The sequence below is a fragment of the Carcharhinus amblyrhynchos genome, chromosome 13 (genome assembly GCF_965287045.1).
Source record: "Carcharhinus amblyrhynchos chromosome 13, sCarAmb.v2.hapA, whole genome shotgun sequence".
Taxonomy (NCBI): Eukaryota; Metazoa; Chordata; class Chondrichthyes; order Carcharhiniformes; family Carcharhinidae; genus Carcharhinus; species Carcharhinus amblyrhynchos.
The window spans coordinates 39,994,601-40,018,948 of NC_137336.1; the positions used below are offsets into that span (position 1 = coordinate 39,994,601).

Genomic DNA, 24,348 nt, shown 5'->3' on the forward strand with positions numbered 1-24,348 from the left:
TGTGCTATTAAGATATGTAAATATTGGAGACTGAGAGCGCAAGTGGAAACAGTTACAGATTTTTTATTACTTTAGTCCATAAATGACACCACAGAAGATCAATTATTCATTATTAAGCACTATATGTACAGATAGAAACCTTTTTCTGCCCGTGACTCTTGCTATGCCAGTATATGCCATTGATTCCCTGGTTTCATTACATTTTGACTAAAATATAGTTGGAATGGAATTGTTATGCGATATACAAGCGTACAGAAGTTTACCATTTTTATATGAAATGTCACTTTCCATAATTTTAATAGAGGAGCTAATCAATTTAAAATCAATACACTATTACCACACATGATGAGCTGCTCTAATTGTGTTCCCAAGATAATGAGTATGTGAACCTGAATTAGAGAGATCTTCTCAGCAATCCCTCTCACTTAATTCCCTTCCTGACTGCTGATTGTGAGGAGCGAAGATTTGGAAGTAAGATAAAAGATTAATTAATGATTAAAAATGTAATATTAATTTTTTAAACGACCACCTTCTCCACCCATCATCAATCCCATTATTCTGTTTTTTTTAATTTTCTTAATGTACTGTATTTAATAATTAGCCTGCAGAATTGGGATGTAGTGTAAATCATTACTTATTGGTTAGTCATGCCAAAATAGTTAAATGTGAAAAATCTTCTTGGTCATGCTATTTTCATAACTATTCACAGATGTAAATGTGTCAACTGCAGGAATAGGAGTAAAACTCAAATTCAGGGGCTTAGAAATAATTGAATGGAGACAAAAATTCTAAAGCCTTTGGACAGAAACCTATGAGCCACCTTTGCTGAGGAGGCAGTTGATTCAGAAATGACCGATAAATATGAAGAGAAAAGAACCAAGGAGGGCTGAAAATGGTTAACCACTGACAAGGGGCCTTTTGGGAATCATGGTTTATGATTTCCTCATTTCTTTCACTGCACGGCAGGCAGCATGTTAAATCTGTACTGCCCACTGTTTTACAAGTTTCTAGTATACAGCTAGAGTTACCCATACTATTCATTGCCTGCATTATGAGTGGCAAGTGCTCCTTAGAGAGCCTACACCTTTTTGCATTGTAGTTGCACAAATTGGTGGGAATCATTTAAAAGCTGAATTTGTGTTGTGGTACTTTGAGGAATGGCTGAACAAGAGATAGAGTGTGTGCCAATGTTTTCATATATGGCCTGGGTGGATTTGGTGGAAGGGCAGCACGGTGGCACAGTGGTTAGTGCTGCTGCCTCACAGTGCCAGGGGCATGGGTTCGATTCCTGGCTTGGGTCACTGCCTGTGTGGAGTCTGCACATTCTCCCCATGTCTGCATGGATTTCCTCTGGGTGCACCGGTTTCCTCCCACAATCCAACGATGTGCGGGTTAGGTGGATTGGCCATGCTAAATTGCCCCTTGGTGTCGGAGGAACTAACTGGGTTAAATTCATGGCATTGTGGGGAGGGGACCTGGGTGGGATTGTGGTCGGTGCAAACTCAATGGGCCAAACGACCTCCTTCTGCACTGTAGAGTTCTATGATTCTATGCTACGTAAAGGAGATGCATCCAGTATTTACAAGGGGACAAGAGACCCTGTAGACTGGTGCTCAAAAGGCAGCAGGAACAAGTGGTATTGGAGGTTATCATGGAGAAAGTTGCTCCAAGGAAATAGATGCAATTCAGTTCGAAGTTTAGCAATTTCACATGGGTTGTCAAGTTATCAAGGTGAGTGAGTTCATTTTCAAAGTGCATATCCTACCATCTTCACTATAAAGTTTGATAGTTCTACTGATTTTTTAGAATTTTTTAATTGGAGTCGCTTTATACCTCAGCCTTAAACCTTACAGAACACTAGCTTCATCTACTGCTCATTTTGCTACACCACCATCGCTGATCTACAAAGAATCAGTTATCAACTGGTCTCAAACTTAAAATTGAAATACTTTACTTCACCTCCACGGAGCTGACCATCATGGAATGGGCATCAGTAAGGCCATGACTGGTGGGACAGCATGTGGAGAGAGGGCAGCACTGAAGTGATTGATCATAAATGTATCTGCATACCTAATCTTCCACGTTTCTTCCCACATCTCCCATCATCTCTTCTGACTTAGCTGCAAACTCTGTAAACTGGCACTTATCTTCTCCTCTCCCCTTACTGCCACCCTACCCCCTGTCCCTTCTTTACTTCAGATACCCAAGAATGGGACCCTCCTGAGTTAGAGGAGAAAGAAGAAAGTGAAGATAAAGTGAATTTGTTGCTCAATTTTATAAGTTTAGAGACAGTCTATAGGTATTTTACAGGCAAGAATAGAGGAAGATTCTGTACATTGGTAGAGATATGGAGGAATAAGTGGATGAGAAACGGTAGTGTAGGTGCCAGCTTGACAGAGTGCAAGGTTGCACATTCGATCAGCTGCAGAGGATTCAAATGAAAACTTTGAGGGCATGGCTACAGCAGAACTCTGATGCAGGCACATATGCACTGGAAAATCTACACTCAGTAACTTGGAGCATGGAGGGCTAGCACCCATCTGGAACATGGCTTAACAGACATTGGAACCCATCCTTTAATGTATGGGTAGTTATCTATGTCAGCAAACCTGTGAAATACAACATGACCATAGTCACAACATCCATTACAACACGCATAACAACACAGACAGTTGCTGTCAAAGGGCTACAGGCTGCTGTGGAATTTTAGACTGCTACCCTGTCTGCTGTCATCATAGCTCTGGATACCAATATTCAAAGAGGTTTCCAAAATATCACAACAGTCCCATGACCTGTTCTCCAGCAGATCATGGTGTGGAGATGCCAGTGTTGGACTGGGGTAAATCAGAAAGAAATCCCACAACACCAGTTTAAAGTCCAAACAGGTTTACTTGTAGCAAAAGCTGCAAGCTTTTGGGACAGCCTGTCCCTTCATCAGGTGGCTGGGAGTTCTGATCATAAAAAGGACACAAAGACACAATTTATAAGCATAATGATTGGAATGTGAGTCTTTACAGCTAATTGATTCTTAAAGGTACAGACAATGTGAGTGGAGAGAGCTTTAAGCACAATTTAAAGAGATGTGCATTGCTTCCAGACAGGACAGTTAGTGAGATTTTGCAACTCCAGGCAAAACCCAAGATCCCGGTTGAGGCCATTCTCATGTGCGCAGAACTTGGCTATCAGTCTCTGCTCAGCAACTCTGCGCTGTCGTGTGTCAAGAAGGCCGCCTTGGAGAACGCTTACCCGAAGATCAGAGACCAAATGCCCATGACCGCTGAAGTGTCCCCCAACAGGAAGAGAACAGTCTTGCCTAGTGATTGTCGAGCGGTGTTCATTCATCCATTGTCGTAATGTCTGCATGGTCTCCCCAGTGTACCAAGCCTCGGGACATCCTTTCCTGCAGTGTATCAGGTAGTCAGTGTTGGCCGAGTTGCAAGAGTATGTACCGTGTACCTGGTGGATGGTGTTCTCATGTGAGATGATGGCGTCCGTATCAATGATCTGGCACATCTTACAGACGTTGCTGTGACAGGGTTGTGTGGTGTTGTGTTCACTATTTTCCTGAAGGCTGGGTAGTTTGCTGCGGACAACGGTCTGCTTGAGGTTGTGCAGTTGTTTGAAGGCAAGAAGTGGGGGTGTGGGGATGGCCTTGGCAAGTTGTCCATCTTCATCAATGAGATGTTGAAGACTTTGGAGAAGATGTCGTAGCCTCTCCACTCCAGGGAAGTACTGGACGACGATGGTTACTCTGTCCACCATGTCCCTCGTTTGTCTTCTGAGGAGGTCGGTGTGGTTTTTCACTGTGGTGCGTCGGAACTGTCGATCAATGAGTCGAGTGCCATATCCTGTTCTTATGAGGGCATCTTTCAGCATCTGGAGGTGTCTGTTACAATCCTCCTCATCTGAGCAGGTTCTGTGTATACGGAGGGCTTGTCCATAGGGGATGGCTTCTTTAATGTGTTTAGGGTGGAAGCTGGAAAAGTGGAGCATTGTGAGGTTATCCGTGGGCTTGTGGTACAGTGAGGTGCTGAGGTGACCATTCTTAATGGAGATGTGTGTGTCCAAGAATGTAACCGATTCCGGAGAGTAGTCCATGGTGAGTCTGATGGTGGGATGGAACTTGTTGATGTCCTCATATAGTTGTTTCAGTGATTGTTCGCCATGAGTCCAAAGAAAGAAAATGTCATCGATGTATCTAGTGTATAGCATCAGTTGGAAGTCCTGTGCGGTGAAGAAGTCTTGTTCAAATCTGCGCTTGAAGATGTTGGCATATTGAGGTGCGAATTTGGTCCCTGTGTCTGTTCCGTGTGTCTGGATGAAGAACTGGTTGTTGAAGGTGAAGACATTGTGGTCCAGGATGAAGCGGATGAGTTGTGAAATTGCATCTGGAAATTCTGCACACATGAGAACGGCCTCAACCAGGATCTTAGGTTCATGTCACACTATCTGTAACCCCCACAACTTGCCTGGAGTTGCAAAATCTCACTAACTTTCCTGTCTGTAAACTATACTCATCTCTTTAACCTGTGCTTAAAGCTCTCTCCACTCACATTGTCTGTACCTTTAAGAATTGATTAGCTGTAAAGACTCACATTCCAATCATAATGCATGTAAATTGAGTTTGTGTCTTTGTGTCCTTTTTATGATCAGAACTCCCAGCCACCTGATGAAGGGAAAGGCTGTCCCGAAAGCTTGCGGCTTTTGCTACAAATAAACCTGTTTGGACTTTAAACTGGTGTTGTGGGATTTCTTTCTGCTCCAGCAAATCAGCAGGACTGCTGAAGTGCCATCTCAGGAGAATGGCAGTTGTTCCTTGGAGCACAAGTCTGTTTTGCTCTCTCAGGGTGACAGCATTCGTGTCTCCACCATTGCCCTTTTGCTGATGCCTGTCAGGCAGCCAGCTCTGACTGCACTTCAAGCCAAAAAGGTGCAGTCCGACAGCAAGGCTCCTTTGCCCTGAGGCAGTTGAAGTTGCCCTTCAAGGCATCTGCCATTCCCTCAATCTGAGGTCACAGTCTTCTACCGTGTACACTGCAATCTCTATGGAAATATCACGTAGCAGCACATGAAGGGGCAAAAGCACATGAAAAGCAGACACTAAATGAATGTGAGGATGATTTGTTTATTTTACGATTGTATTATGTAATTGAATTTACAAATTTGAATTGCTCTGTGCATTTTTTGTGTGTTTTAAGTTAATTGGTAAGAGGATGGCATGGTGATCAGTGATTAAGAAAAAGTAAAAAGCATGAAAGTCCTGGGGGGGGAGCAATCTTATGGCTGTTCCTGCCACACTCCCACTGCAGTGAAGTCGGAGAATTTGGCCGACCAAATCTCCGTTCATGGAAAATTCCTGCCTGTGTGAATGGTGGTAAGATTCTGGCCCTGTTATAAGTGAAGACGTGTTTGAGATTATTGGAAGTCTTGTTCTGCCAGTTCTTCTTGTGTCAAGTCCTATACCCTCCTGATATTTTGGTTATGCAGAAAGCAACTAAATTTAATTTTCCACCTTGAGTCCTGCCACCAAGTAGTGATGTTCTAGGCAATAGAGGCACCATTTCAACACATCATTGTCATTTTATTACATTTTGTTAGCAGCATGGCTTTTTGTGAATGCATGCTGCACACATGTGCAACTGAAGAAATCAACCATGTCATCAGCAGGTAGTTGCTTTGTCACCCTGCAGCCACTCTTTATTTTACAATGGTGGTTCGGATGCAGATGACACAGTGGACTCCCATAGAGGGGATATTTCCATAATTCTCTCTCTATGGTCACACAACAACTGGATGGATGGAGCGGAAGCCCTTTCAGTTCAAGTGTATGGGAAGGCTGACATGTGGCACCCACAAAATGATTTGCGTACACTCAGTGGCACCCTGCAGTGCAATACAACCTGCATTCTTGTGAAGCTGTGTCCTTTCACTGTCTGCTTGTCTCTACCAAGAGAAAATTAAATTTAGCTAGCTTTCATTGAAAGATAGTCCTGGTGATTTCCCCTCTGTGAAAGGGGATGACAGAGGCAAGGAGTATGAGACATTTGGTGAATGGAAAATGTGAGCAAAGTTATTGGTGTCATTCATTAATTATTTTATCAATTTCTGTTTCATATTTTCTTCCTGTTTCTCATCCCCACTTGACATGTGGTTAATATAACATGTGGTTTCTCATAATGACCCTCTTATATAGCTTGCTGCATTCTATCGTAAACCTTGATGGATGTTAAGCTGAGTACTGCAGGGTTCCTCCAGAGCATCCAGTTTACAAGAGTTGTTTAAGGATGCTGATGTTCTACAATGGTTTTTGTGCCATCCTGGCTATTATTGTATGCCTGTTGTGCACATATGTGGGTTCCAGACCAGATTCATAAACCATGTTGTGTAATGGGGTAACCCTTTTCACTGAATAAATTTATCAGTTTTGTTTTAAAGAGTGACAAATTATGTAAATGAATGGGTTTCAGTAAATATAGTCCTTTAGATTTTCAGAATTTGAATGGTATGTTTCCTTCCTTCCAAAGAGTTCATTAGAAAAACTCAACAATACAGCGAAAGACAAAATGTAGCAGCATGGACAAGCAGTTAGCAAAGTTAAGGTGAATGTGTTGATTAGAGAAAGATTGGAAAGCATGTACCCCAAGGGTCCCTGCTAGGTCCACATTTATTTCCAGTTTCTATCGATGACTTGGGCTCAGGACTTCAACTTCAATCTCTGCTGATCATGCTGTTTGTCAAACAGAGAAGGGGATTATAAAAGGCATCAGAAAAACAGGGATTAGTTGAATGGGCAATCAAGTAACTGGTACAATTTACTGTGACATATGTGAGATAATAGATTATATAAGGAAAAACAAGGGTTGGGAAAAATATTAAAAGGAAAGAAACATGAGGGTGAGGATAAGCGAAGATAAGTACATGCATGTTCAGGTAGATTAAAAAGAATTGAGTTTATAAATAGAAAAACAAGCATTTCATAGCAGAGAGGTAACAATCAATTTGTACAACATGTGGGTAGGCCATAGTTAAGAGTATAGTGTGTGCACTCCATTGGGCATCTCATTAGAGAAATAACATAAAAGTCGTAGTGAGCAGGCAACATAGATTCACCAAAATGATGCTATAATTGGAAACTATTGTTATGAAGAAAGATACACGAAATATTTTTACCATAGCATAGTAGAAAAGGACTTTGATTGATCATGAATTTGAAAATTTCACTAAGCACGAGGAAGGTGATTAGATTACATTTATTTATGCTATAAAATCTTTGAGCATGAAATGCTTTGCCACAGAATGGTTCAGGCAAAGACCAAGTCGCCTTTTAAGGAGAGATTGATAAACGTTTGAAGCAAAGGAGGCCAGAGGTTTACAGGGAAAGCGAGGACAATTGGATTAGTTTTGGAATGCTGTCTGCACACACACACTGAACCAAATGACCCTCTTCTGTGCAGTAACTTCTCATGGTTTAAAAATGTTAAAAGGCTTTAGCCGAAGCTTGCAGTTTTACTAAACATAGTATATTGGATTGATCATATTCATTTGTATAAGTTAATCCATACTAAAAGTTTAATATGGCTAATTTATTCCTAAACCTAACTTTAGCATTAAACAAAGGCAAAATACTGTGATGCAGGAATCTGAAAGAGAAACAGGAAATGCTGGAAAATCTCAACAGTTCTGACAGCATCTGTGGAGAGAGAATAGAGCCAAGACTTCAAGTCTGGAACTCTGATGAAGGGTCATCCAGACTTGAAACGTTGGCTCTATTCTCACTCCATCGAGCTGCCAGACCTGCTGAGGTGTTCCACAATTTTCTGGTTTTATAGCATTGTACACTTCAAAGCCAATGTGTAGTTGTACAAATGTTATTAATCAAAAACTGAATCCTGAAAACTCTTTATTGTTAACTAATGTTCATATTATTAATAGCAAGATAAAATCCAAAATATTTTGTCATTCATTGTGTAATTTTCAGCTTTAAATAACTTCAAGCAAAGTAAGGATCATAAAATCTCTTGATATATTGATAAACAGATAAGTAAAGATCCACAAATGATGTGGGTATAATTTTCATATTTTTCTTTTACTTGTACTAAGTTAAATGTTTACAAGTTTGTATACACATTTTCAATTCCAACGGTGGCTACGTAACTGCAGTCTGATTCAAATAGGTAAACATGTGCAGTTGTAAATTCTGAACCATAAATAGAAGTGACCAGTATAGAATTATTTTATTGTGTAAATAAGAAAGGGCTGAGGTCTATGTACACTGATTGTGTGGCTATGAAACCTGGACAACTTACAGCAAAGACAGAGCTATAAGTCTGACATGGTAGCGCATGGTGGCATAGTGGTTAACATTGCTGCCTCACAGCTCCAGAGTTCTGGAGTCAATTCTTGCCTTGGGTGATTGTGTGGAGTTTGCACATTCCCCTTGTGTCTGCATAGATTTCCTCCAAGTGCTCTGGTTTCCTCCACAGTCCAAAGATTTGCAGGTTAGGTTGATTTGCCATTGTAAATTGCCCCTTAATGTCAGATAGATTAGTATGTAAATAAGCGGGTTCTGGGCTAGGGCTTGGGTGGGATTGTTGGCATTGCAGGCTTGATGGGCCAAATGGCCTCTTTCTGCACTGTAGGGATTCTATAAAAAATACTTCTTTCTTCCCTGTTTGAACACAATCTGGGCATCTCGTGGAAGGACAAAATCATAAATGGCTTCACAAAGGCAAAATTCCCAAGTGTGTTGGCACTCATTGCGCAGAGGCAATTTTGCTGGCTTGGGAATCTTCATAGGATGGGAGATGGGTATATGCCCAAAACTTTCTGAATGGCAAGGTGGTCATTAGGCCAAGAGGAAACCCAAAGTTCTGCTTTTAGGATGCTCGCAAGCATGATATTACCCTCTTTGACCATCGACAAAAGTGCACCATTTGAAGCCAACTCGCCCCCAACCAATTTGATTTGCTGCATGCCCATCATCATGCAATGGCATTGTAAGATGTATTTGACCTGTCATTGTCAAGTGAAACTTGTAAGTTCAAAATTAATTACTGTAATTTGTGGTCTATTATTCGGACAATATATAAGCCTTCTGTTTTCAAAACACAATGCTTCTATAAGTATTGTGCAGGTATCTTTTATTTAATATGTGCACACTTAGACAAAACTGAATTACTTGACTAAAAGTTACAAATAATATGACCGGATGTACTTAAGTTGTAAGCAACAGATCTTATAACTTTGCCATATTTATATAGAGATGCCTATGGTTGGATACTTAGGACTTATAGTGGGAAATTAAAGTAGAAATTTTCTCTTACTGTTATTAGGTAACAGGTTTCTTCAGTCCTATGCTTGTGAATATAGTTGATGTTCAAAAATAATTACCTGTTGATTAGTTTGTATGTGAAAACTTTTTTTTAACGGAAAGGGTAAAACTGATAACATATTGCAAAACTACTGTGGATAAGTTATGACTTACAAATTATTGCTTTCCCTTCACAGGCGGTTGACACCAATTTGGCAGCTGTTGATAGTCATTGGATCTTCATAAATGAGGTAATTGAAATTAAGCAGAATAAGATATACTCTGCCCCAAAAATTTGCCAAATGTTAGCGGTTTATATTTGTTCTTTATGCAGTTGTCTTGTTTGATTAGCAGTCAATTTCATATATCCAGAATTGAAGAGAATTTAGTGTGTCTTGCAGATTGATGTTGCCATGGATCCATTGTGTTGCAATGTGTGAAATTTAATATTTTTGAGTACAAAGGGTGGAATTTTCTATGCAACCCACCGCATGTTTTGCAGAGGCAGCAGGATCTTCTGGACCTCTCACTGCTGGGAAGCCCATGGCAGGGGCATTACTAGGAGATCCTGCTGACATGAACGGCCAGAAAGTTCCACAGTATGAAGTCTGACAACAGCAGGTTTAAGTCCAACAGGTTTGTTTGATAGTAAACTCACAAGCTTTCGAGGTTAAACTCTTCGTCAGGTGAATGGAGAGTTCTGTCCTCAGACAGAGCATATAAAGCACAGACAGTTTACAGATTACTGATTAGAATGCAAATCTTTACACCTAACCTGCTATTCAAGTCTTAAAGTGGCCGACAATGTGAGTGGAAGGAGCACTGATCACAGGTTAAAGAGATGTGTATTGTCTCCAGACCGTACAGTAAGTGAGGTTTTGCAAACCCAGGCAAGTCACGGCAGTTACAGATAGTGCGACATGAACCCAAGTTCCCTGTTGAGACCGTCCTCATGTGTGCGGAACTTGGCTATCAGTCGCTGCTCAGCGACTCTGGAGAATGCTTACCTGAAGGTCAGAGGCTGAATGGCCGTGACCACTGAAGTGTTCGCCAACAGGAAGGGAACAGTCTTGCCTGGTGATTGTCGAGCGAGGTTCATTCATCCGTTGTCATAGCGTCTGCATGGTCTCCCCAGTGTACCATGCTTCGGGACATCCTTTCTTGCAGCGAATGAGGTAGACAACGTCTACTATCTGTACTATCTGTAACCCCCGTGACTTGCCTGGGTTTGCAAAACCACACTTATTGTACTGCCTGGAGACAATACACATCTCTTTAACCTGTGATCAGTGCTCCTTCCACTCACATTGTCGACCACTTTAAGACTTGAATAGCAAGTTAGGTGTAAAGATTTGCATTCTAATCAGTAATCTGTAAACTGTCTGTGCTTTATATGCTCTGTCTGAGGACAGAACTCTCCATTCACTGATGAAGAGTTTAACCTCGAAAGCTTGTGAGTTTACTATCAAATAAACCTGTTGGACTTAAACCTGCTGTTGTCAGACTTCGTACTGTGTTTACCCCAGTCCAACGCCAGCATCACCACATCACTAAGTTCCAGCCAAAACTGTTAAACTACAGCCATTTAATTAATTCAAAGAATGGCACACAAAAATAAAACAAAACCATTGTTAACTACCCAGAAGATGTGTAATTATTACCTTGGCATTATGCTATCCCACAGATGTATATTGATACTTGTAAAAGGGAAAATCAGAACATAACTAAACCTTGGGTCCTCTGCTCTGCAGTTCACTTTGATCATGCCTTGGATAACGGTATTCAGGGAAACAGACCAAACAAAAATCTAAAAAATTCTGTCTTCAAATGACACAATACAGCTTTCCAGGAAGGAGAATTCCTGATTTCTAAAGTCCTTTGAGTTAAAATATCGCTTCGTGATTTCACTTTTGATGGTCTACTAATTTGAAGATTGCGACACCTTTTTTGGACTTTCCCGCCAGAAGAAATAGTTTCACTTTAATGATGCTATTATGTAATTATCACCTCTCAATATTTTGTTCAAGAAGGGAATACATACCATTGCAATTGTGAAAGAGTTGAAGGAATTTGCATGATGTATAAAAATTTATCACAACTCAGAGTTGAAATGAGATACCTATTAACAAAGTCACGGCATTCATAGCCAGTGTAGGTGAATATGTTTTAGAATGCCTAGAGAATATAGAACAAATTTTCAGCAGAAATTTGAGCTGGAATTCTCAAGTTTTGCACACCCTGCTGCCATTGCCAGTGAGAACAGAGAATTTGGCACTTAGCCAAATCTCCATTCACTGCAATGGGGCTGGAGAATCCCAGCTACAGGTAAGGTTGAATAATTCTGGCCATGGCTGTTAATTGACATGAAATTATCAAAAAATGCAAAGGGCTGTTTGACATCTTTTTTACTAAAATTGCTAATAGTTGTCACATGCTTCTTTCCTCTTGCTCACAAAGCAAAACTTCTCAGGTTCCTTCTGTGGCCTGTGGTATAGGTCACTGAACTGGTGACACAAACCTAGGGCAATGCTCTGAGGTTCCCCAGGTTCAAAGCCTGGGTTGGCAGATGGTAAAAGCAACACCTTCCCCAAGGTTCCCTGCATCCTCAGACCTGCACATGTTGTATTTTTATTCCGATGGCACACAGGATAAGGATTTGGATGGGGAGTCTGGCAATCAACAGCAAGAGTGAGCATTGGGGTGGGAGGGTGCAATAGATCACAAGGCAAGCTAGAGAACAAGGGTTGGAGGAGTCAACTTGATAGATGGAATGCTGTAATTGTCAAACAGTTTGCTTGAGGGGATGGAGGCAGCGGAGGGAGGGGTGCATCGGAGGAGGGGGGCAGGAGGGGAGCCACTTCTGCTCTTGGCTCACAAGACAAGGACTTCTATTAAAAAAATATGTAATTTCAGCAGCCAGCTATGTTTAGCTACTGGGTTTTCAGTACCTAGGGAATCAAGGTCCCAATGGTATTATGATTAAATATTATAACAAAGTGTCTTGTCTCTCCAAGCTGGACACACAAACATCTCACAATATGTCAGTATAAAAACAATAGTATATATAGTACATAGTATTTTTTTCTTATTTGTTCCTTGGAAGGTAAGCATTTGTTCCTCATTGCTTTACACTGGGAAGGTGATGGTCAGCTGCATTCTCGAACTGCTGCAATCCACCTGATACAGGTACACCAACAGTTCTGTATGGAAGCGGTGGGGGAGGGGGGGAGAATGGAGTTGAGGATTTTGACCCATCTATGGTGAAGCAACATCTCTATAATTCCCAATCTGGATCGTGTGAGGCTTGAAGAGGAACCTACAGATGGAGGTGATTCCATATGTCCACCCGCCTAGTTATTCTAGGTAGTAGAAATGGCACATTTGTGAGGTGTTATTCCAGGAACCTTTCTGAGTAGCTTCAGCGCATCTTATAGATTGTGCACAGTGTCAACACCTTTTGCTAGCGATGGAAGGAGTGAATGTTTAAGATGGCTGTTGGGTGTTGATCAAGCCGACAGTTTTGCTCTGTATGTTGTGGAGCTTCTTGAAAGTTGTTAGTGTTAACGTAAGCCCACTTGTGACTAATAAACAAACTTTGCTTTTTTTTCATGTTGCGCTCATTCAGCCAAGTGGAGAGTATTTGACAACAATCCTCACTTGCACCTTCCAGATAGTGGGCAGGCTTTAGGGAGACAAGGGGCAGAATTTTCTTTAAAAAATTCTAAGTGGAAAACGGGCAAGAAAACAATAGGTCTAGGTCATGTGCTTCCTTGCATCACTGTGGATGGTATCTCACTCAGTCCCACATCGACCTGTACGTACTAAACTCTTCTATAACAATCCCCACATCTGACCTGATAATGGAAAAAAGGTCATTGATGAAACAGATAAAGTTGGCTAGACCTAGACCTATTCCATTACCCTGAAGAGCACCTCTGGCAATATTTTGGGATTGAAATAATTGGCCTCCAACAATCATTGTGCTAGGTAAGACTCCAAACAGTGGAGAGATTTCCTTCTGATTGCCATTGACTTCAATTTTGCAGGCACTTCTTGATGCAACAGTCAGTCAAATGCTACCATGATGTCAAAGGCAAACACTTTTGTCCCACCAGGTGATGCAAATTTGTATATTGCAATGAGAATAAATGTGTCTACAAGATATTTCTTGATAGTAGCAGAACACTGGGGAATTTTTATGGCTGAAACAGCCTGTTCTTCCATCCAAGTGGCATTAGTTAATCCAGGTAATTGGGGGTTTCTCATAGGAGAACCAGCGAGAGTCACGCTATCTCTTTGTTGTGGAAGGTCTGCTAAGTTCAAATGCCTCTTGAGTACTTGAATAGTCAGCAGCAGGATTTTAGGGTGCAGGACTCCCTCCCCTTGAAAACTTCCCACCAGTCAGATGCTACCAGATGTCAATTGCAGGCAACTCCAATGACATCGGTCATATCTACTGACAATGCATCCACCAGAAGTTCAGGATTAACTCAGCATCCAGGGCCATAGGTGAATGTGGGTGGGATGGGGGTCACAGGGTGAGTGTCATGGGAAGAGTGGCAATGAATGCAGGAGCTTGATTTCAGAGCCCTTCACCCCCTCTACAATGGCAGATCCCTTGAACATGCCCTGAGTGCCTGACATTGACAGAGGTACTTCAAGTTCTCTGCATGGCACCACACCCATTCCCCACTCCACTAGTCGTGGCAGGATGAGGCCCTTAAATAGTCATTAATTATCTACTTAATTTCTTCGTTGGCCCTGGAAGGGATGGCTATCCACAAGCCTCCCCAACCCAGACCTTCTTAATAAATCCTTTGTTGTTTACTAATTAGGTCTCTGAAAGTGTATCATTGCACCCAGGTAAGACTGGTGCTCAGCATTCATGCACATTATCCCATCAGAAATGTTCAGGCTCTGTTGTTTGGTTCCATCTCATAACTGTAGTCTTAATTCAACTATGAAACTTGCATTGTCAGAGTGGAGTGGGTGGGATTATTGACCAGTATAATGAGCACTTACACATTTTGCGGAATTTAGGACTGATTTGTATTGACACAGAGACACAATCCTTGAGTGCTATATTACCCTGCATCATTGAAAGCTGCAATCTCACTAGAAATTAAAATCAGCAAATGAATGTGATGTTGCAATGTTCAGTCAACAATGGATGATGATACATCGGGGGTGCATCAGGCCCTATGTTCATGATATTCCTCATTTAGGTTTTAAGGGGCAATTTGTCACTTTTAAAGTTGTCCTGCTACTGAGGAGGGGGAATTGGCTCCCCAACCTCAATGAAGTTGAGCTGCTGCTTCTGTAGGTGAAGCTTTAAAGGTTGCTGCAGAAGATCGACAGTAGAAGGAGATTCCTTTTTTTTTTGGAGCAGATGGATATGCTGGTTTAAAGCAGCGTTGAAGCAACCCAGATGGAATTATTGTGCAAAAAAGGCATGGGAGCACATGGGGGAGTGATTAGCTGATCTTCTGAATGTTGCCATGGTAACTATATTCACATGCACATTTAATGTATTATTATGATGTTGAATACATATTTTACAGCATTTCGCTGTCAGCTTTTTGCAGCATCGCAGAGGAAGCATGCATACATTTTTCCAAACATGCAGACACATTCATGGTTCCCTAGCTTGCTGGTATTGCTGAAATGTATATAGATACTTACATTTATGTCTTGCAAGCTATGAAAAATAAGCAGACTGTCACCACAATTGACAAGTATGCTGAATATTTATAGACTCAAGAACAGTGGCTATCTGGCTGTGCACTAGGATGAAACTAAGCTCCTTTTATCTTTGTCTTTCTAACATATGTCCCCCTTCTATCTTGTAAGAGTGTCATATTTTTACAAACAGTAGTGGATTACAGTTAAGAGCTCTGATACCTTAGACGATAACCAGCCTTCAAGCTCTTTGAATGAATGCAATAACAAGAGAATGGAAGGCTGGAGTACCTTTCCATATCTTCAATATGATATTTAAATCTCCATACTCACTCTTGCACCCTGATTTTAACCAAACCCTCTTGGCAGGCATGGGATAGGTTTAGATTTAGCATATGTTTTCCAGTCCACCTAATTAAGCGCAACATCAAATAAAATAGCAGTGGGCCATTCAGCCCAGCTGGTCTTTGCTGGCATGTGGGCTCCACACAAATCTCCTCACATCCTAATTCATGCATCTTATCAGCATGTTCTTTAAATTTAACCCATTGCTACCACTTTAAAATCAGAGTTAATAAGACCATTAAAATTGAAGAGCAGAAATAGGTAATTTCATCCTTCAAGCCTGCTCCATTGTACAATAGAATCATGCTTATTTCTTTGTAGCCTTAACTCCACTTTCCTGCCTGCTACCACCACCACCACCAATCCCCCCCCCGCACCCAACCCCCGACCCTCCACCCCCCACCCCCCACTCATAACTCTCGACTCCCTGATAGATCAAAAATCTTGACACAACCTTGAATTTATTCAATGATCCAATCTCCACTACTCTCTCAGGAAAAGAATTCCAAAGACCGATGAAGTTCTAAGAGAAGAAATTCTTTTTCATCTTCATATTAAATGGGAGGATCTTATTTTAAAGTTGGTCCCCTAGTTTAGATTCACTTATGAGGAGAAATATCCTTTCAGCATTGCCCCTATCAAGTTCCCTTCAATTTTAGATGTTTCAATCAAAATGCCTCTCATTCTTCTAGACTCCAGTAAATGTAGGCCCAACCTACTTAACATTTCCTCATAAAATAGGTACACCAAGTAATGTTGGCGTTTATTACAGGGGTGTGGCACGGTGACACAGTGGTTAGCACTGTTAGCACAGGTTCAACTCCAGTCTTGGGCCACTGTCAGTGTGGATTTTGCACATTCTCCCCATGTCTGCGTGAGTTTCCTCCGGGTGCTCCGGTTTCCTCTCACTAGTCGCCACCCTTTGGTGCCTGTTCAGGTACACTAAGGGAAAATTTAGCGTGGCCAATGCGCCCAACAACACATCTTTTGGACCGTTGGGGGAAACCTGAGCACCCGAAGGAAACCCAAGCAGACATGGAGCGAACATGCAGACTCCACACAGACAGTGATCCAAGCAACTTAACTTATCTCCCTTTACAGACTGTTTCGACTGAATTTCCACTGAGTCTACATGTCCTTTAAAAATGAATAACAGGCCTCAATGCCATAATTCCCAACTCCATTCTCAGCATGCCTTAATTTTCAGGAGGGCTTTTAAAGGTTAAGGGCTGGTTCCTGTCAGGTACCTCTGACTTAGTTTGCTACAATGTGGGGAAAGTCATATCCCACCCCTCTTCAAATTTCATGGCGTAAAACATGGTTTTAAAGGGTTGATGTTCTCGGTGGAGTTATGACCCCTAGTCTGCATGAGGGGACCTTTTGAAAAGGTGGCTTCAAAACGTCCTCCTCATGCCGTCTATGGCTTCGCAAAGTCCCTATGCCAAAGAATGACACCAACATGCCTATTGTCCCAGTATACATTGTGTAGAACCAATGAATCCTTTAGTGAGAGTAGTTTTTAAAAATGTTTTTAAAAAAGGGCTTGGGAATGGTGAGGGCCGGTATGTTTTAATTGAACAAAATCCTAGAGCACCAAAGGGAACCTTTTAAGCATGCTGTGTTTGCCATCTTTCCTGGGGCAGGCCTTGTCAGGAAGCAGAGGTAGCTTTAAGTAATCTATTGTTGTATTGTTGGATATTAGAAATGAAATATAGATTTAATTTAGTGTTTCTGTATAATAAGGATAGCCTCTAATTAGACTCATTTTAACCAAATGTGTTTGCATGTATGGAGCGTTTTTGGTTTCAGTTCAAACTGTGCCTGCTATGTGCTTAGTGAGTTTGTGATGTGAAAAGTAAACAAGAGCACTGGAGAAAGAATAAGTTGTTGCTTAGCAACCAGGGGCTTCTTATGCGCAGGAAGGCTTTTTGAGTTTAGTTTTAGCTGAATTCATAGCAGTTGGAGCTTAGAGTGAGAAAAGTCTGTCAGCTCTGCTAGAAGCAGGAAACCCATACTATTGAGTAATGGGCAAAAAAGCTTATTCGAGAAATTAAGCAATGGAAAGGGAGGTTTCCACAAAGATTGATGTAGTGAAAAACAGGAACTGGAATTTGAACAGGGTACTGTTCATTGAAGTTAAAGATGGAGCTGGAAAGAGCAGAGCTGATAAGGCTGGTTAGCAACAAGCCAGATATCTGAAGCAATTATAACATTTGGTGTCCTCGTTTCCAATCTTTGAGACAATAGTGTGTTTGGGGCCTAAGTACTTGAGAGATTATGTGGAAGCTACACATGGCAATTGAAAACAAAGGAATATTGAAAAGAGAGTTGGAAATCCTGGAGGTGGATCCTTGATAGGACCAGCTAAGAGAAAGCATTGTTTGAAAGCAGACTCTAAGTCACATCTCTTTGAGAGTGGAGTTTGGAAAGACATGACAATCATTTGTGGGGAGTTTCAGGAGAAGTTACAGAAGTTCAATTGGATGATATCTCCCACTTGTGGGGTGTTGAGTTACAGAGACGGTGTGTTACTGAGAACATCATAGCATAAGATATATTTTGTAATCTGTTTTATCTTTTAATCTCTATACATTTGTGATAAGTGGGAGTGAGGGAATATTTTATTATAGTCAAGCTTTTCATGATTTTTTTCAGTTGTTAAGAGCTAATTGATATTCCTATGGCTCTCATTTGAATAAAAAGATAAAAGCTAATGGGGGCAATTCTCCTAGCCTGCTGCGCTGCTCCACTTAGATTCATATGAATCAAAGGTGTTTGCTTATATGGGCTTTTTGGTTTCTGTTTAAACCATGCCTGCAGTGTTCTTAGTGAGCAGTGCAGCGGGCCAGGAGACATCAGTGGAGGACATTTTGGAGGCTTCCTGCTGGGCATCTGAGCCTCCGCATATCTCCCAGCCAAAGATTTCTGGAAATTGGCATGCAACTGATTACAACATGGAAATCTTCAAGTCAATATCATTAGTGGACTCGGGACTGAAGTCTCGGACTGCTAGCATCTCCCCAACCCCGCCAGGAGTGGTTCACTCTAGTGGGATTTACAACTGCTCCCCATTAATGGGGAACAAACGGCCAACCACACTGGAGGAAACAGAGGGCATTGAGGCCCTCCTGAAGGTAAGGGGTGAGGTGTCAATGCCCAATGGATCCACCAGGCATTATGCAGTGCCAAGGAGGTGGAGCCAAAGGGCACAGGGCCTACTGGCAATGGAGCCTATGAAAGAGGCAATTATTGTGGGGGGTGGTGTCAGGAATGTCCAGGGGGAGGAGAGGGAGATTGGGGCTGACCATCTGGGTGGGGGTGGTGGGAATCAGGGCTGGCTGGGGGCAGGGGCCAATATAGAGACTGGCCCGGGGTTTGGGGGGTCGGGGGGGGGGATGCAGGAGGCCAGCAATCGGGGGAGGAGGCATCAGAAAACCAGTGATGGGGCTTTCCGGGACTGGCCAGCAATTGGGTTCACCAGCGATTGGAGCCTGGCAAGGTGGGGCAACTGCGCTTGCGCCGACCTCTGTGCTGACAGATCAGCACATCTGCAATGGCCCACTCAGCACTATCTTGCCAGCCTCTTGGGCAGGAATAGGCCCTGCTCCCAGATTTTCAGAAGGAATCCCAGTAGGGCACTTTATGATGCTCAGAGTGTTGGTGATTCATTCTAGAAATCACACTTCTAAAAAATCAACAGGAGTTACCCTCGTTTATAGCAAACTGGGGACTTCGAATTTTTTGGGAAGAATCCCGGCCGTGATCTTTTGAACCAGGATTCAGTTCTGGGATCTTCCTCTCCAGTGATAACCTCAACTGGAATTGTAACAGCTGGCCTGACTCCAATCTGCACCTGCTCTCCCGCAGCCGTGAACATCCTGCCTTTTGTGGGCACTTTCTGCTAAAGCAGGTGGACCAAGTTAAGAATTTCACTGACTCTTACTACCTGCCACAATGATGAAAATTAAAACCTTTGATTCCTCCTCCCAACTTGCTTTCTTACCTAACTTTATATCATCAGCTTTAAGCTGTTGATCCCTTCATCCAAGTCATTAGTATTGATCGTAAATGGTTGAGCCCCCAGCACTGGTCCATGAAGCACTCTAGTTACAGTTTGCCAACCTGAAAATGACCCATTTGATTCAACTTTGTTTCCTGCACAGCCACTCCTCTAAAATGCCCAAACTATTAACCCTTATCTTCTGCAGTAACCTTTTATGTGGTACTTTATTGAGAGCCATCATAGTAATGGCGCTGATATAATGCACACAGCCCACTTTTCCATGAACATATGGTATGAGTAACTCCAGTTATTACTTAAGCTACACCAAAATGTCCCCTTGCCTTTTCCTACAACAGTTGAGCAGCTAAATATGATAGCTCTCCTGCCAGTAAACTCAATAGCAAATGGGGAGGCAGTGACATAGTGGAGTTGTCACAGGACTAGTGACCCGGAGACCCAGGGACGTGTTCTGGCAGATGGTGAAATTTGAATTCGGTAAAAATCTGGAATTAAAAATCTAATGGTGACAATGAAACCGTTGTCATAAAAATCTGACTAGTTCATTAATGTCCTTTAAGGAAAGAAAATCTGTCATCCTTATCTGGTCTGGCCTACACGTGACTTCAGATCCACAGCAATGTGTTTTTTCTTAAATGGCCCCCAGGGATGGGCAATAAATATTGGTCCAGCCAATGAATAACAAAGAAAAGTGTAATACATTGGACAATTTAAACCCCCTGAAATCACCACTGTAACTTGAGTTATCGCAGATTTGCGCTGATGGGGTGAGTATACATGAATAAAATGGGTCACTTTCAAATGGAACGTCATTGCTCTGGGCAGTACAATATAATTGCTATCCCAGTTCTAGTTCTTTGATCAGATTGATATTGATCGAAGCGGAGCGCACATTTTGGAGAGTTTAATGTACTGCAATTGTGAATGATTACAGTGTTTAGCATTGTGAGAACCAAGCATAATCGTAAAAAAGTAGCATAATGCTGTTAAATTGCCTTTTGGAGTGATTGTTCTCTATATTGCTTCTGAAATTTCATTGCGCTATCAAGATTGTAATCCAGAGGTCTTTTAAAATCCACAGCTCACAACCGTAGCCCTATGAGACAATGTGAGATTTACAGAAGAGCTATTAGTTCTGATGCCAATATTCATTCAACATACAGCCTTGTTTATATATTCTATTAATTAGCTGCAGGACATAAATAAATGTTGACCAAAGCAATAACTTAAATTGAAATAGACACTGCGGTGTTTCATAAATTCCTTAATAAGTGAAAAATGAGGTTCAATGAGCATCGAAAAGCCTGCTCAAAGTAGCACCAGCCATACCTAAAATGAGGCACCAACCTGGTGAAGATATAACACAGGACTACATGTGTATTAAAAGTGGAAGCAGCATGTCATAGACAGATTAAATGATGCTACAGCCAACAGATCAGATAAAAAGTCCTATCACATCTAGTCATGAATGGTAGTGGACAATTCAACAGCTTTGTGAACAGAAAGAGCAGGTGCCATGAACATCACCATCTTCAATGATAGCAGAACTGAGCAAATCAGTGCAAAAGACATGTTTGAAGTGTTGGTAACCATCTTCAGCCAGAAGTGTCATATGCATAATTCATCTTGACCTCCCCACCATCACAGATGCCAGTCTTCAACCAATTTAACTCATTCCAACAAGCTATCAAAAAATGACTTATTGCATTGGATATGCAAAACCTATGAACCTTAACAATATCTTGGCTGTAATGCTGAAAATTATGCTTCGGATCAAGCTGCACCTCCAGCCAAGCTGTTCTAGTACAGTTACAACACTAACATCTACCTGACAGTGTAAAACATTGCCCATTTACATGCTCTTTAGGATAAATTCAACCCAGCCAATTACCATTACATCAGTCTATTGGCACTCATCAGCATAAGGTACATCATTGACAGTGCTATCAACAGCACTTACACAGCGATAACCTGCCCAGGATGATGGGTTTTGCTTCTTCCAGGGCCACTGGACACCTGACCCTTGTTATAACCTTGTACCAAACAAGGCCAAAATAGCTGAATTCCCAAAGTGACTGAATTCCCTTGACAACAAGCCAGTGTTTGACCAAATGTGGCATCTAGGAGCTGAAATAATTATTAAATTGGTGTGAATTAGGGAAGCATCTTGCTCCATGATTGCAGCTATAACTTATGCAAGGAAAATTGGTGGTGGTGGTTTGAGAACAATTATCTCAGCATTGACATTGCAGCAGGAGTTCCTCAGGGTAGCGTCCTCAGCCCAACCATCTCTTCAGCGGCTTCATCAATCACCTTCCCTCTAACGTAAGGTCAGACGTGGGAATGTTTGCTGATGAGTGTACTATTTGTAACTCCTCAGGTGCTCAATAAGTCCATATGAGCAGGACCTGGACAACAATGAGGCTTGGGCTGATGAGTGGCAAATAACATTCTGACCATACAAAAATACCAGGAAATGATCATCTCCAACAACCACCCTAGTCCCCCAGACATTTAACAGGACAATTGATGCAGAGAGTCCCATCAATGTCCAGTGGTCACTATTGACCAGAAACTGCATTGGACAAGGGCAGGTTAGAGGCTGGGAATCCTGTGGAGAGTAATTCACCTCTTGATTCTGCTAACCATCTGCAAAGTGCAAATAATTTGTTTGATGGAATACTCTCCACCTGCCTGGATGAATGTAACTTCAACATTCAAGAAACTCAACACCATTCAGTACAAAGCAGGCCACTTAACTGCATCCCAATTGCATCTTTTCCATTCACTCCTTCCACCATTATTGCAATATGTAGTATGTGCAAGATGCACTGCAACAACTGGCTAAGGCTTCTTTGACAACACTTTCTAAACTCACCATCTCAACTTTGCTCAGAAGAATAATTGTGTCAGGTTAGAATTCCCTTTCAAGCAGCACACCACCCTGACTTGGAGTTATATCATAGTTTGTTCACTCTGATTAGTTACAAGTAGGAAATGAGTGCGGATGCCATTGGTGAGCCCACTACTCACTGTGGCTGTGACCTGATTCAGGGTTCCTTTAGCTGCTGACTTTAAAGTTCAAACCTCACAGGTTTGCTTATGAATGCAGCTAATTGTGCTGCGTGATATTTGAATTATGTTTATGAGACCTTTGCCCACACATTTAAGTTATCTATGTCCCTCTGTGGCCTCCTTATGTCCTCTTCACAATTTACTTTCCTACCTATCTTTATGTTGTCTGCAAATTTAGCAACCATACCCTCAGTCTGTTCATCCAAATCTCTAGATATGCTCTGAAACCACTTGCAAAATGAAGTGGAATCCTTCTTAAGCGGAAGTCATCATCTCTTTATTCCTCAATTCTAAAGCATCTACAGCTGTCACTTAAGGAATTTTTGCCTGGAGAGGTTTTGCAGATCACATCAAGCAACATCTAGTCTGGATTGCAGTAGACTATAGAGCCACAATTGGCCTGTGGATGCTATGAGCCTGACTCTTTAACATAATTTTCTCCCTGGCCACCCCATATGAAACATGATGCCCCACTCCACTGTAAGCGAAAATGAAAAATTTGTCACTCAGGCAAATCTCTGTTCAGTGCAGCAGGACCAGAGAATCCTGCTGACGTGAATGGCTTTAAAATTCCAGCTGACATTTCTCTAATGTTGTTTGGGCTTCTTTAGCTAGTTGTTATATCTGAGAAATTCTATATGATATCATGACGTCATAGATATGAGAGCACAGGATAGGCCTTGCTACTCACAAGCCATTTGTTGACATGATTTTCTTCATTGAAGAATCATAGCATCCTTGCAGTGCAGAAGAGGTCATTTGGCCTGTTGAATCTGCACCCATTCTGACAGAGTATCTTACCCAGGCTCTCTTCCCCACCTTATCCTCATAAGGCCACATATTTCCGATCTAACCTACACATCAAGAAATGGCAAATTTAAACTGCTTTGTGATAATTTTTAGCATACCAAATTTAAGATGCAGGATCCTTTGTATATGCTCTTCCTATTGACAAAGTTAGAACATAAGAAATAGGAGCAGGAGTAGGCCATCTAGCCCTTCGAGCCTGCCCCGCCATTCAGTAAGATCATGGCTGATCTGTTGTGGCTCAGTTCCACTTTCCCGCCCTCTCCCCATAACCCTTAATCCCCTCGCTTATCAAAAACTCATCAACCTGCGTCTTAAAAATATTTAGCGAGGCAGCCTCCACCACTTCAATGGGCAGAGAATTCCAGAGATTCACCACCCTTTGAGTGAAGAAGTTCCTCCTCAACTCCGTTCTAAACCGCCCCCACTTTATCTTGAGGCTGTGCCCCCTAGTCCTACTGTCCTTTCTGAGCGGGAAGAGTCACTCCACCTCTATCCTATCCATCCCATTCATCATCTTATACGTCTCAATGAGATCTCCCCTCATTCTTCTAAACTCTAACGAGTACAAGCCTAGTTTATTCAGCCTCTCCTCATAGCTCAACCCCCTCAACTCCGGCATCAGCCTAGTAAACCTCCTCTGCACTCCCGACAGTTGTCTGAGGATACCGTCAAAGCAATGTGCATGCCATTTATTGTTAACCTTGAACATATCAGGAGCCCTATAACATTGAATGGCCCTATCTCATTGTTGCCTTGTAATGATGCCAAAGTCAGCAAATTCCTTATCTTGCAATAAAGTACTTCAGTAACCTGACAAATGCATGCCTGCAATGTATCTTGGCTGATAGTAGAAAAATCCCACAGGACTGCCTTAAATTACCCTGTTGCATATAAATTGAACACAATCTTTACCTTCATTGTCACAGACAGAGCAGCGTGGGGAGATCAGAGTGGCTTCAAGTCATCAGCAGGCCTCTTTGATGGAATGAATTCTTAAAAGTTTCATGAAGCCTGTGTTACCCATATATTCTTTGAGGCTGTTAATAATTGGTCAAATACAATGTCCTTAAACGGTATCTCATTTTCCTTTCCTCTATTCTTGCTGCTA

At 41.9% G+C, this 24,348-nt stretch overlaps 1 protein-coding gene across 2 annotated transcripts in view; it reads left to right on the forward strand.

Moving 5' to 3' along the window:
- Positions 1–24,348, forward strand: part of LOC145351504 (glutamate receptor ionotropic, delta-2-like) — a 380,118-nt gene that overhangs the window by 220,304 nt on the left and 135,466 nt on the right. For both annotated transcript variants that reach the window (XM_080201102.1, XM_080201103.1), the window contains exon 5: positions 9,508–9,561. In XM_080201102.1, the coding sequence (XP_080057228.1) occupies positions 9,508–9,561 (54 nt within the window). The remainder of the gene's footprint in view (positions 1–9,507; positions 9,562–24,348) is intronic.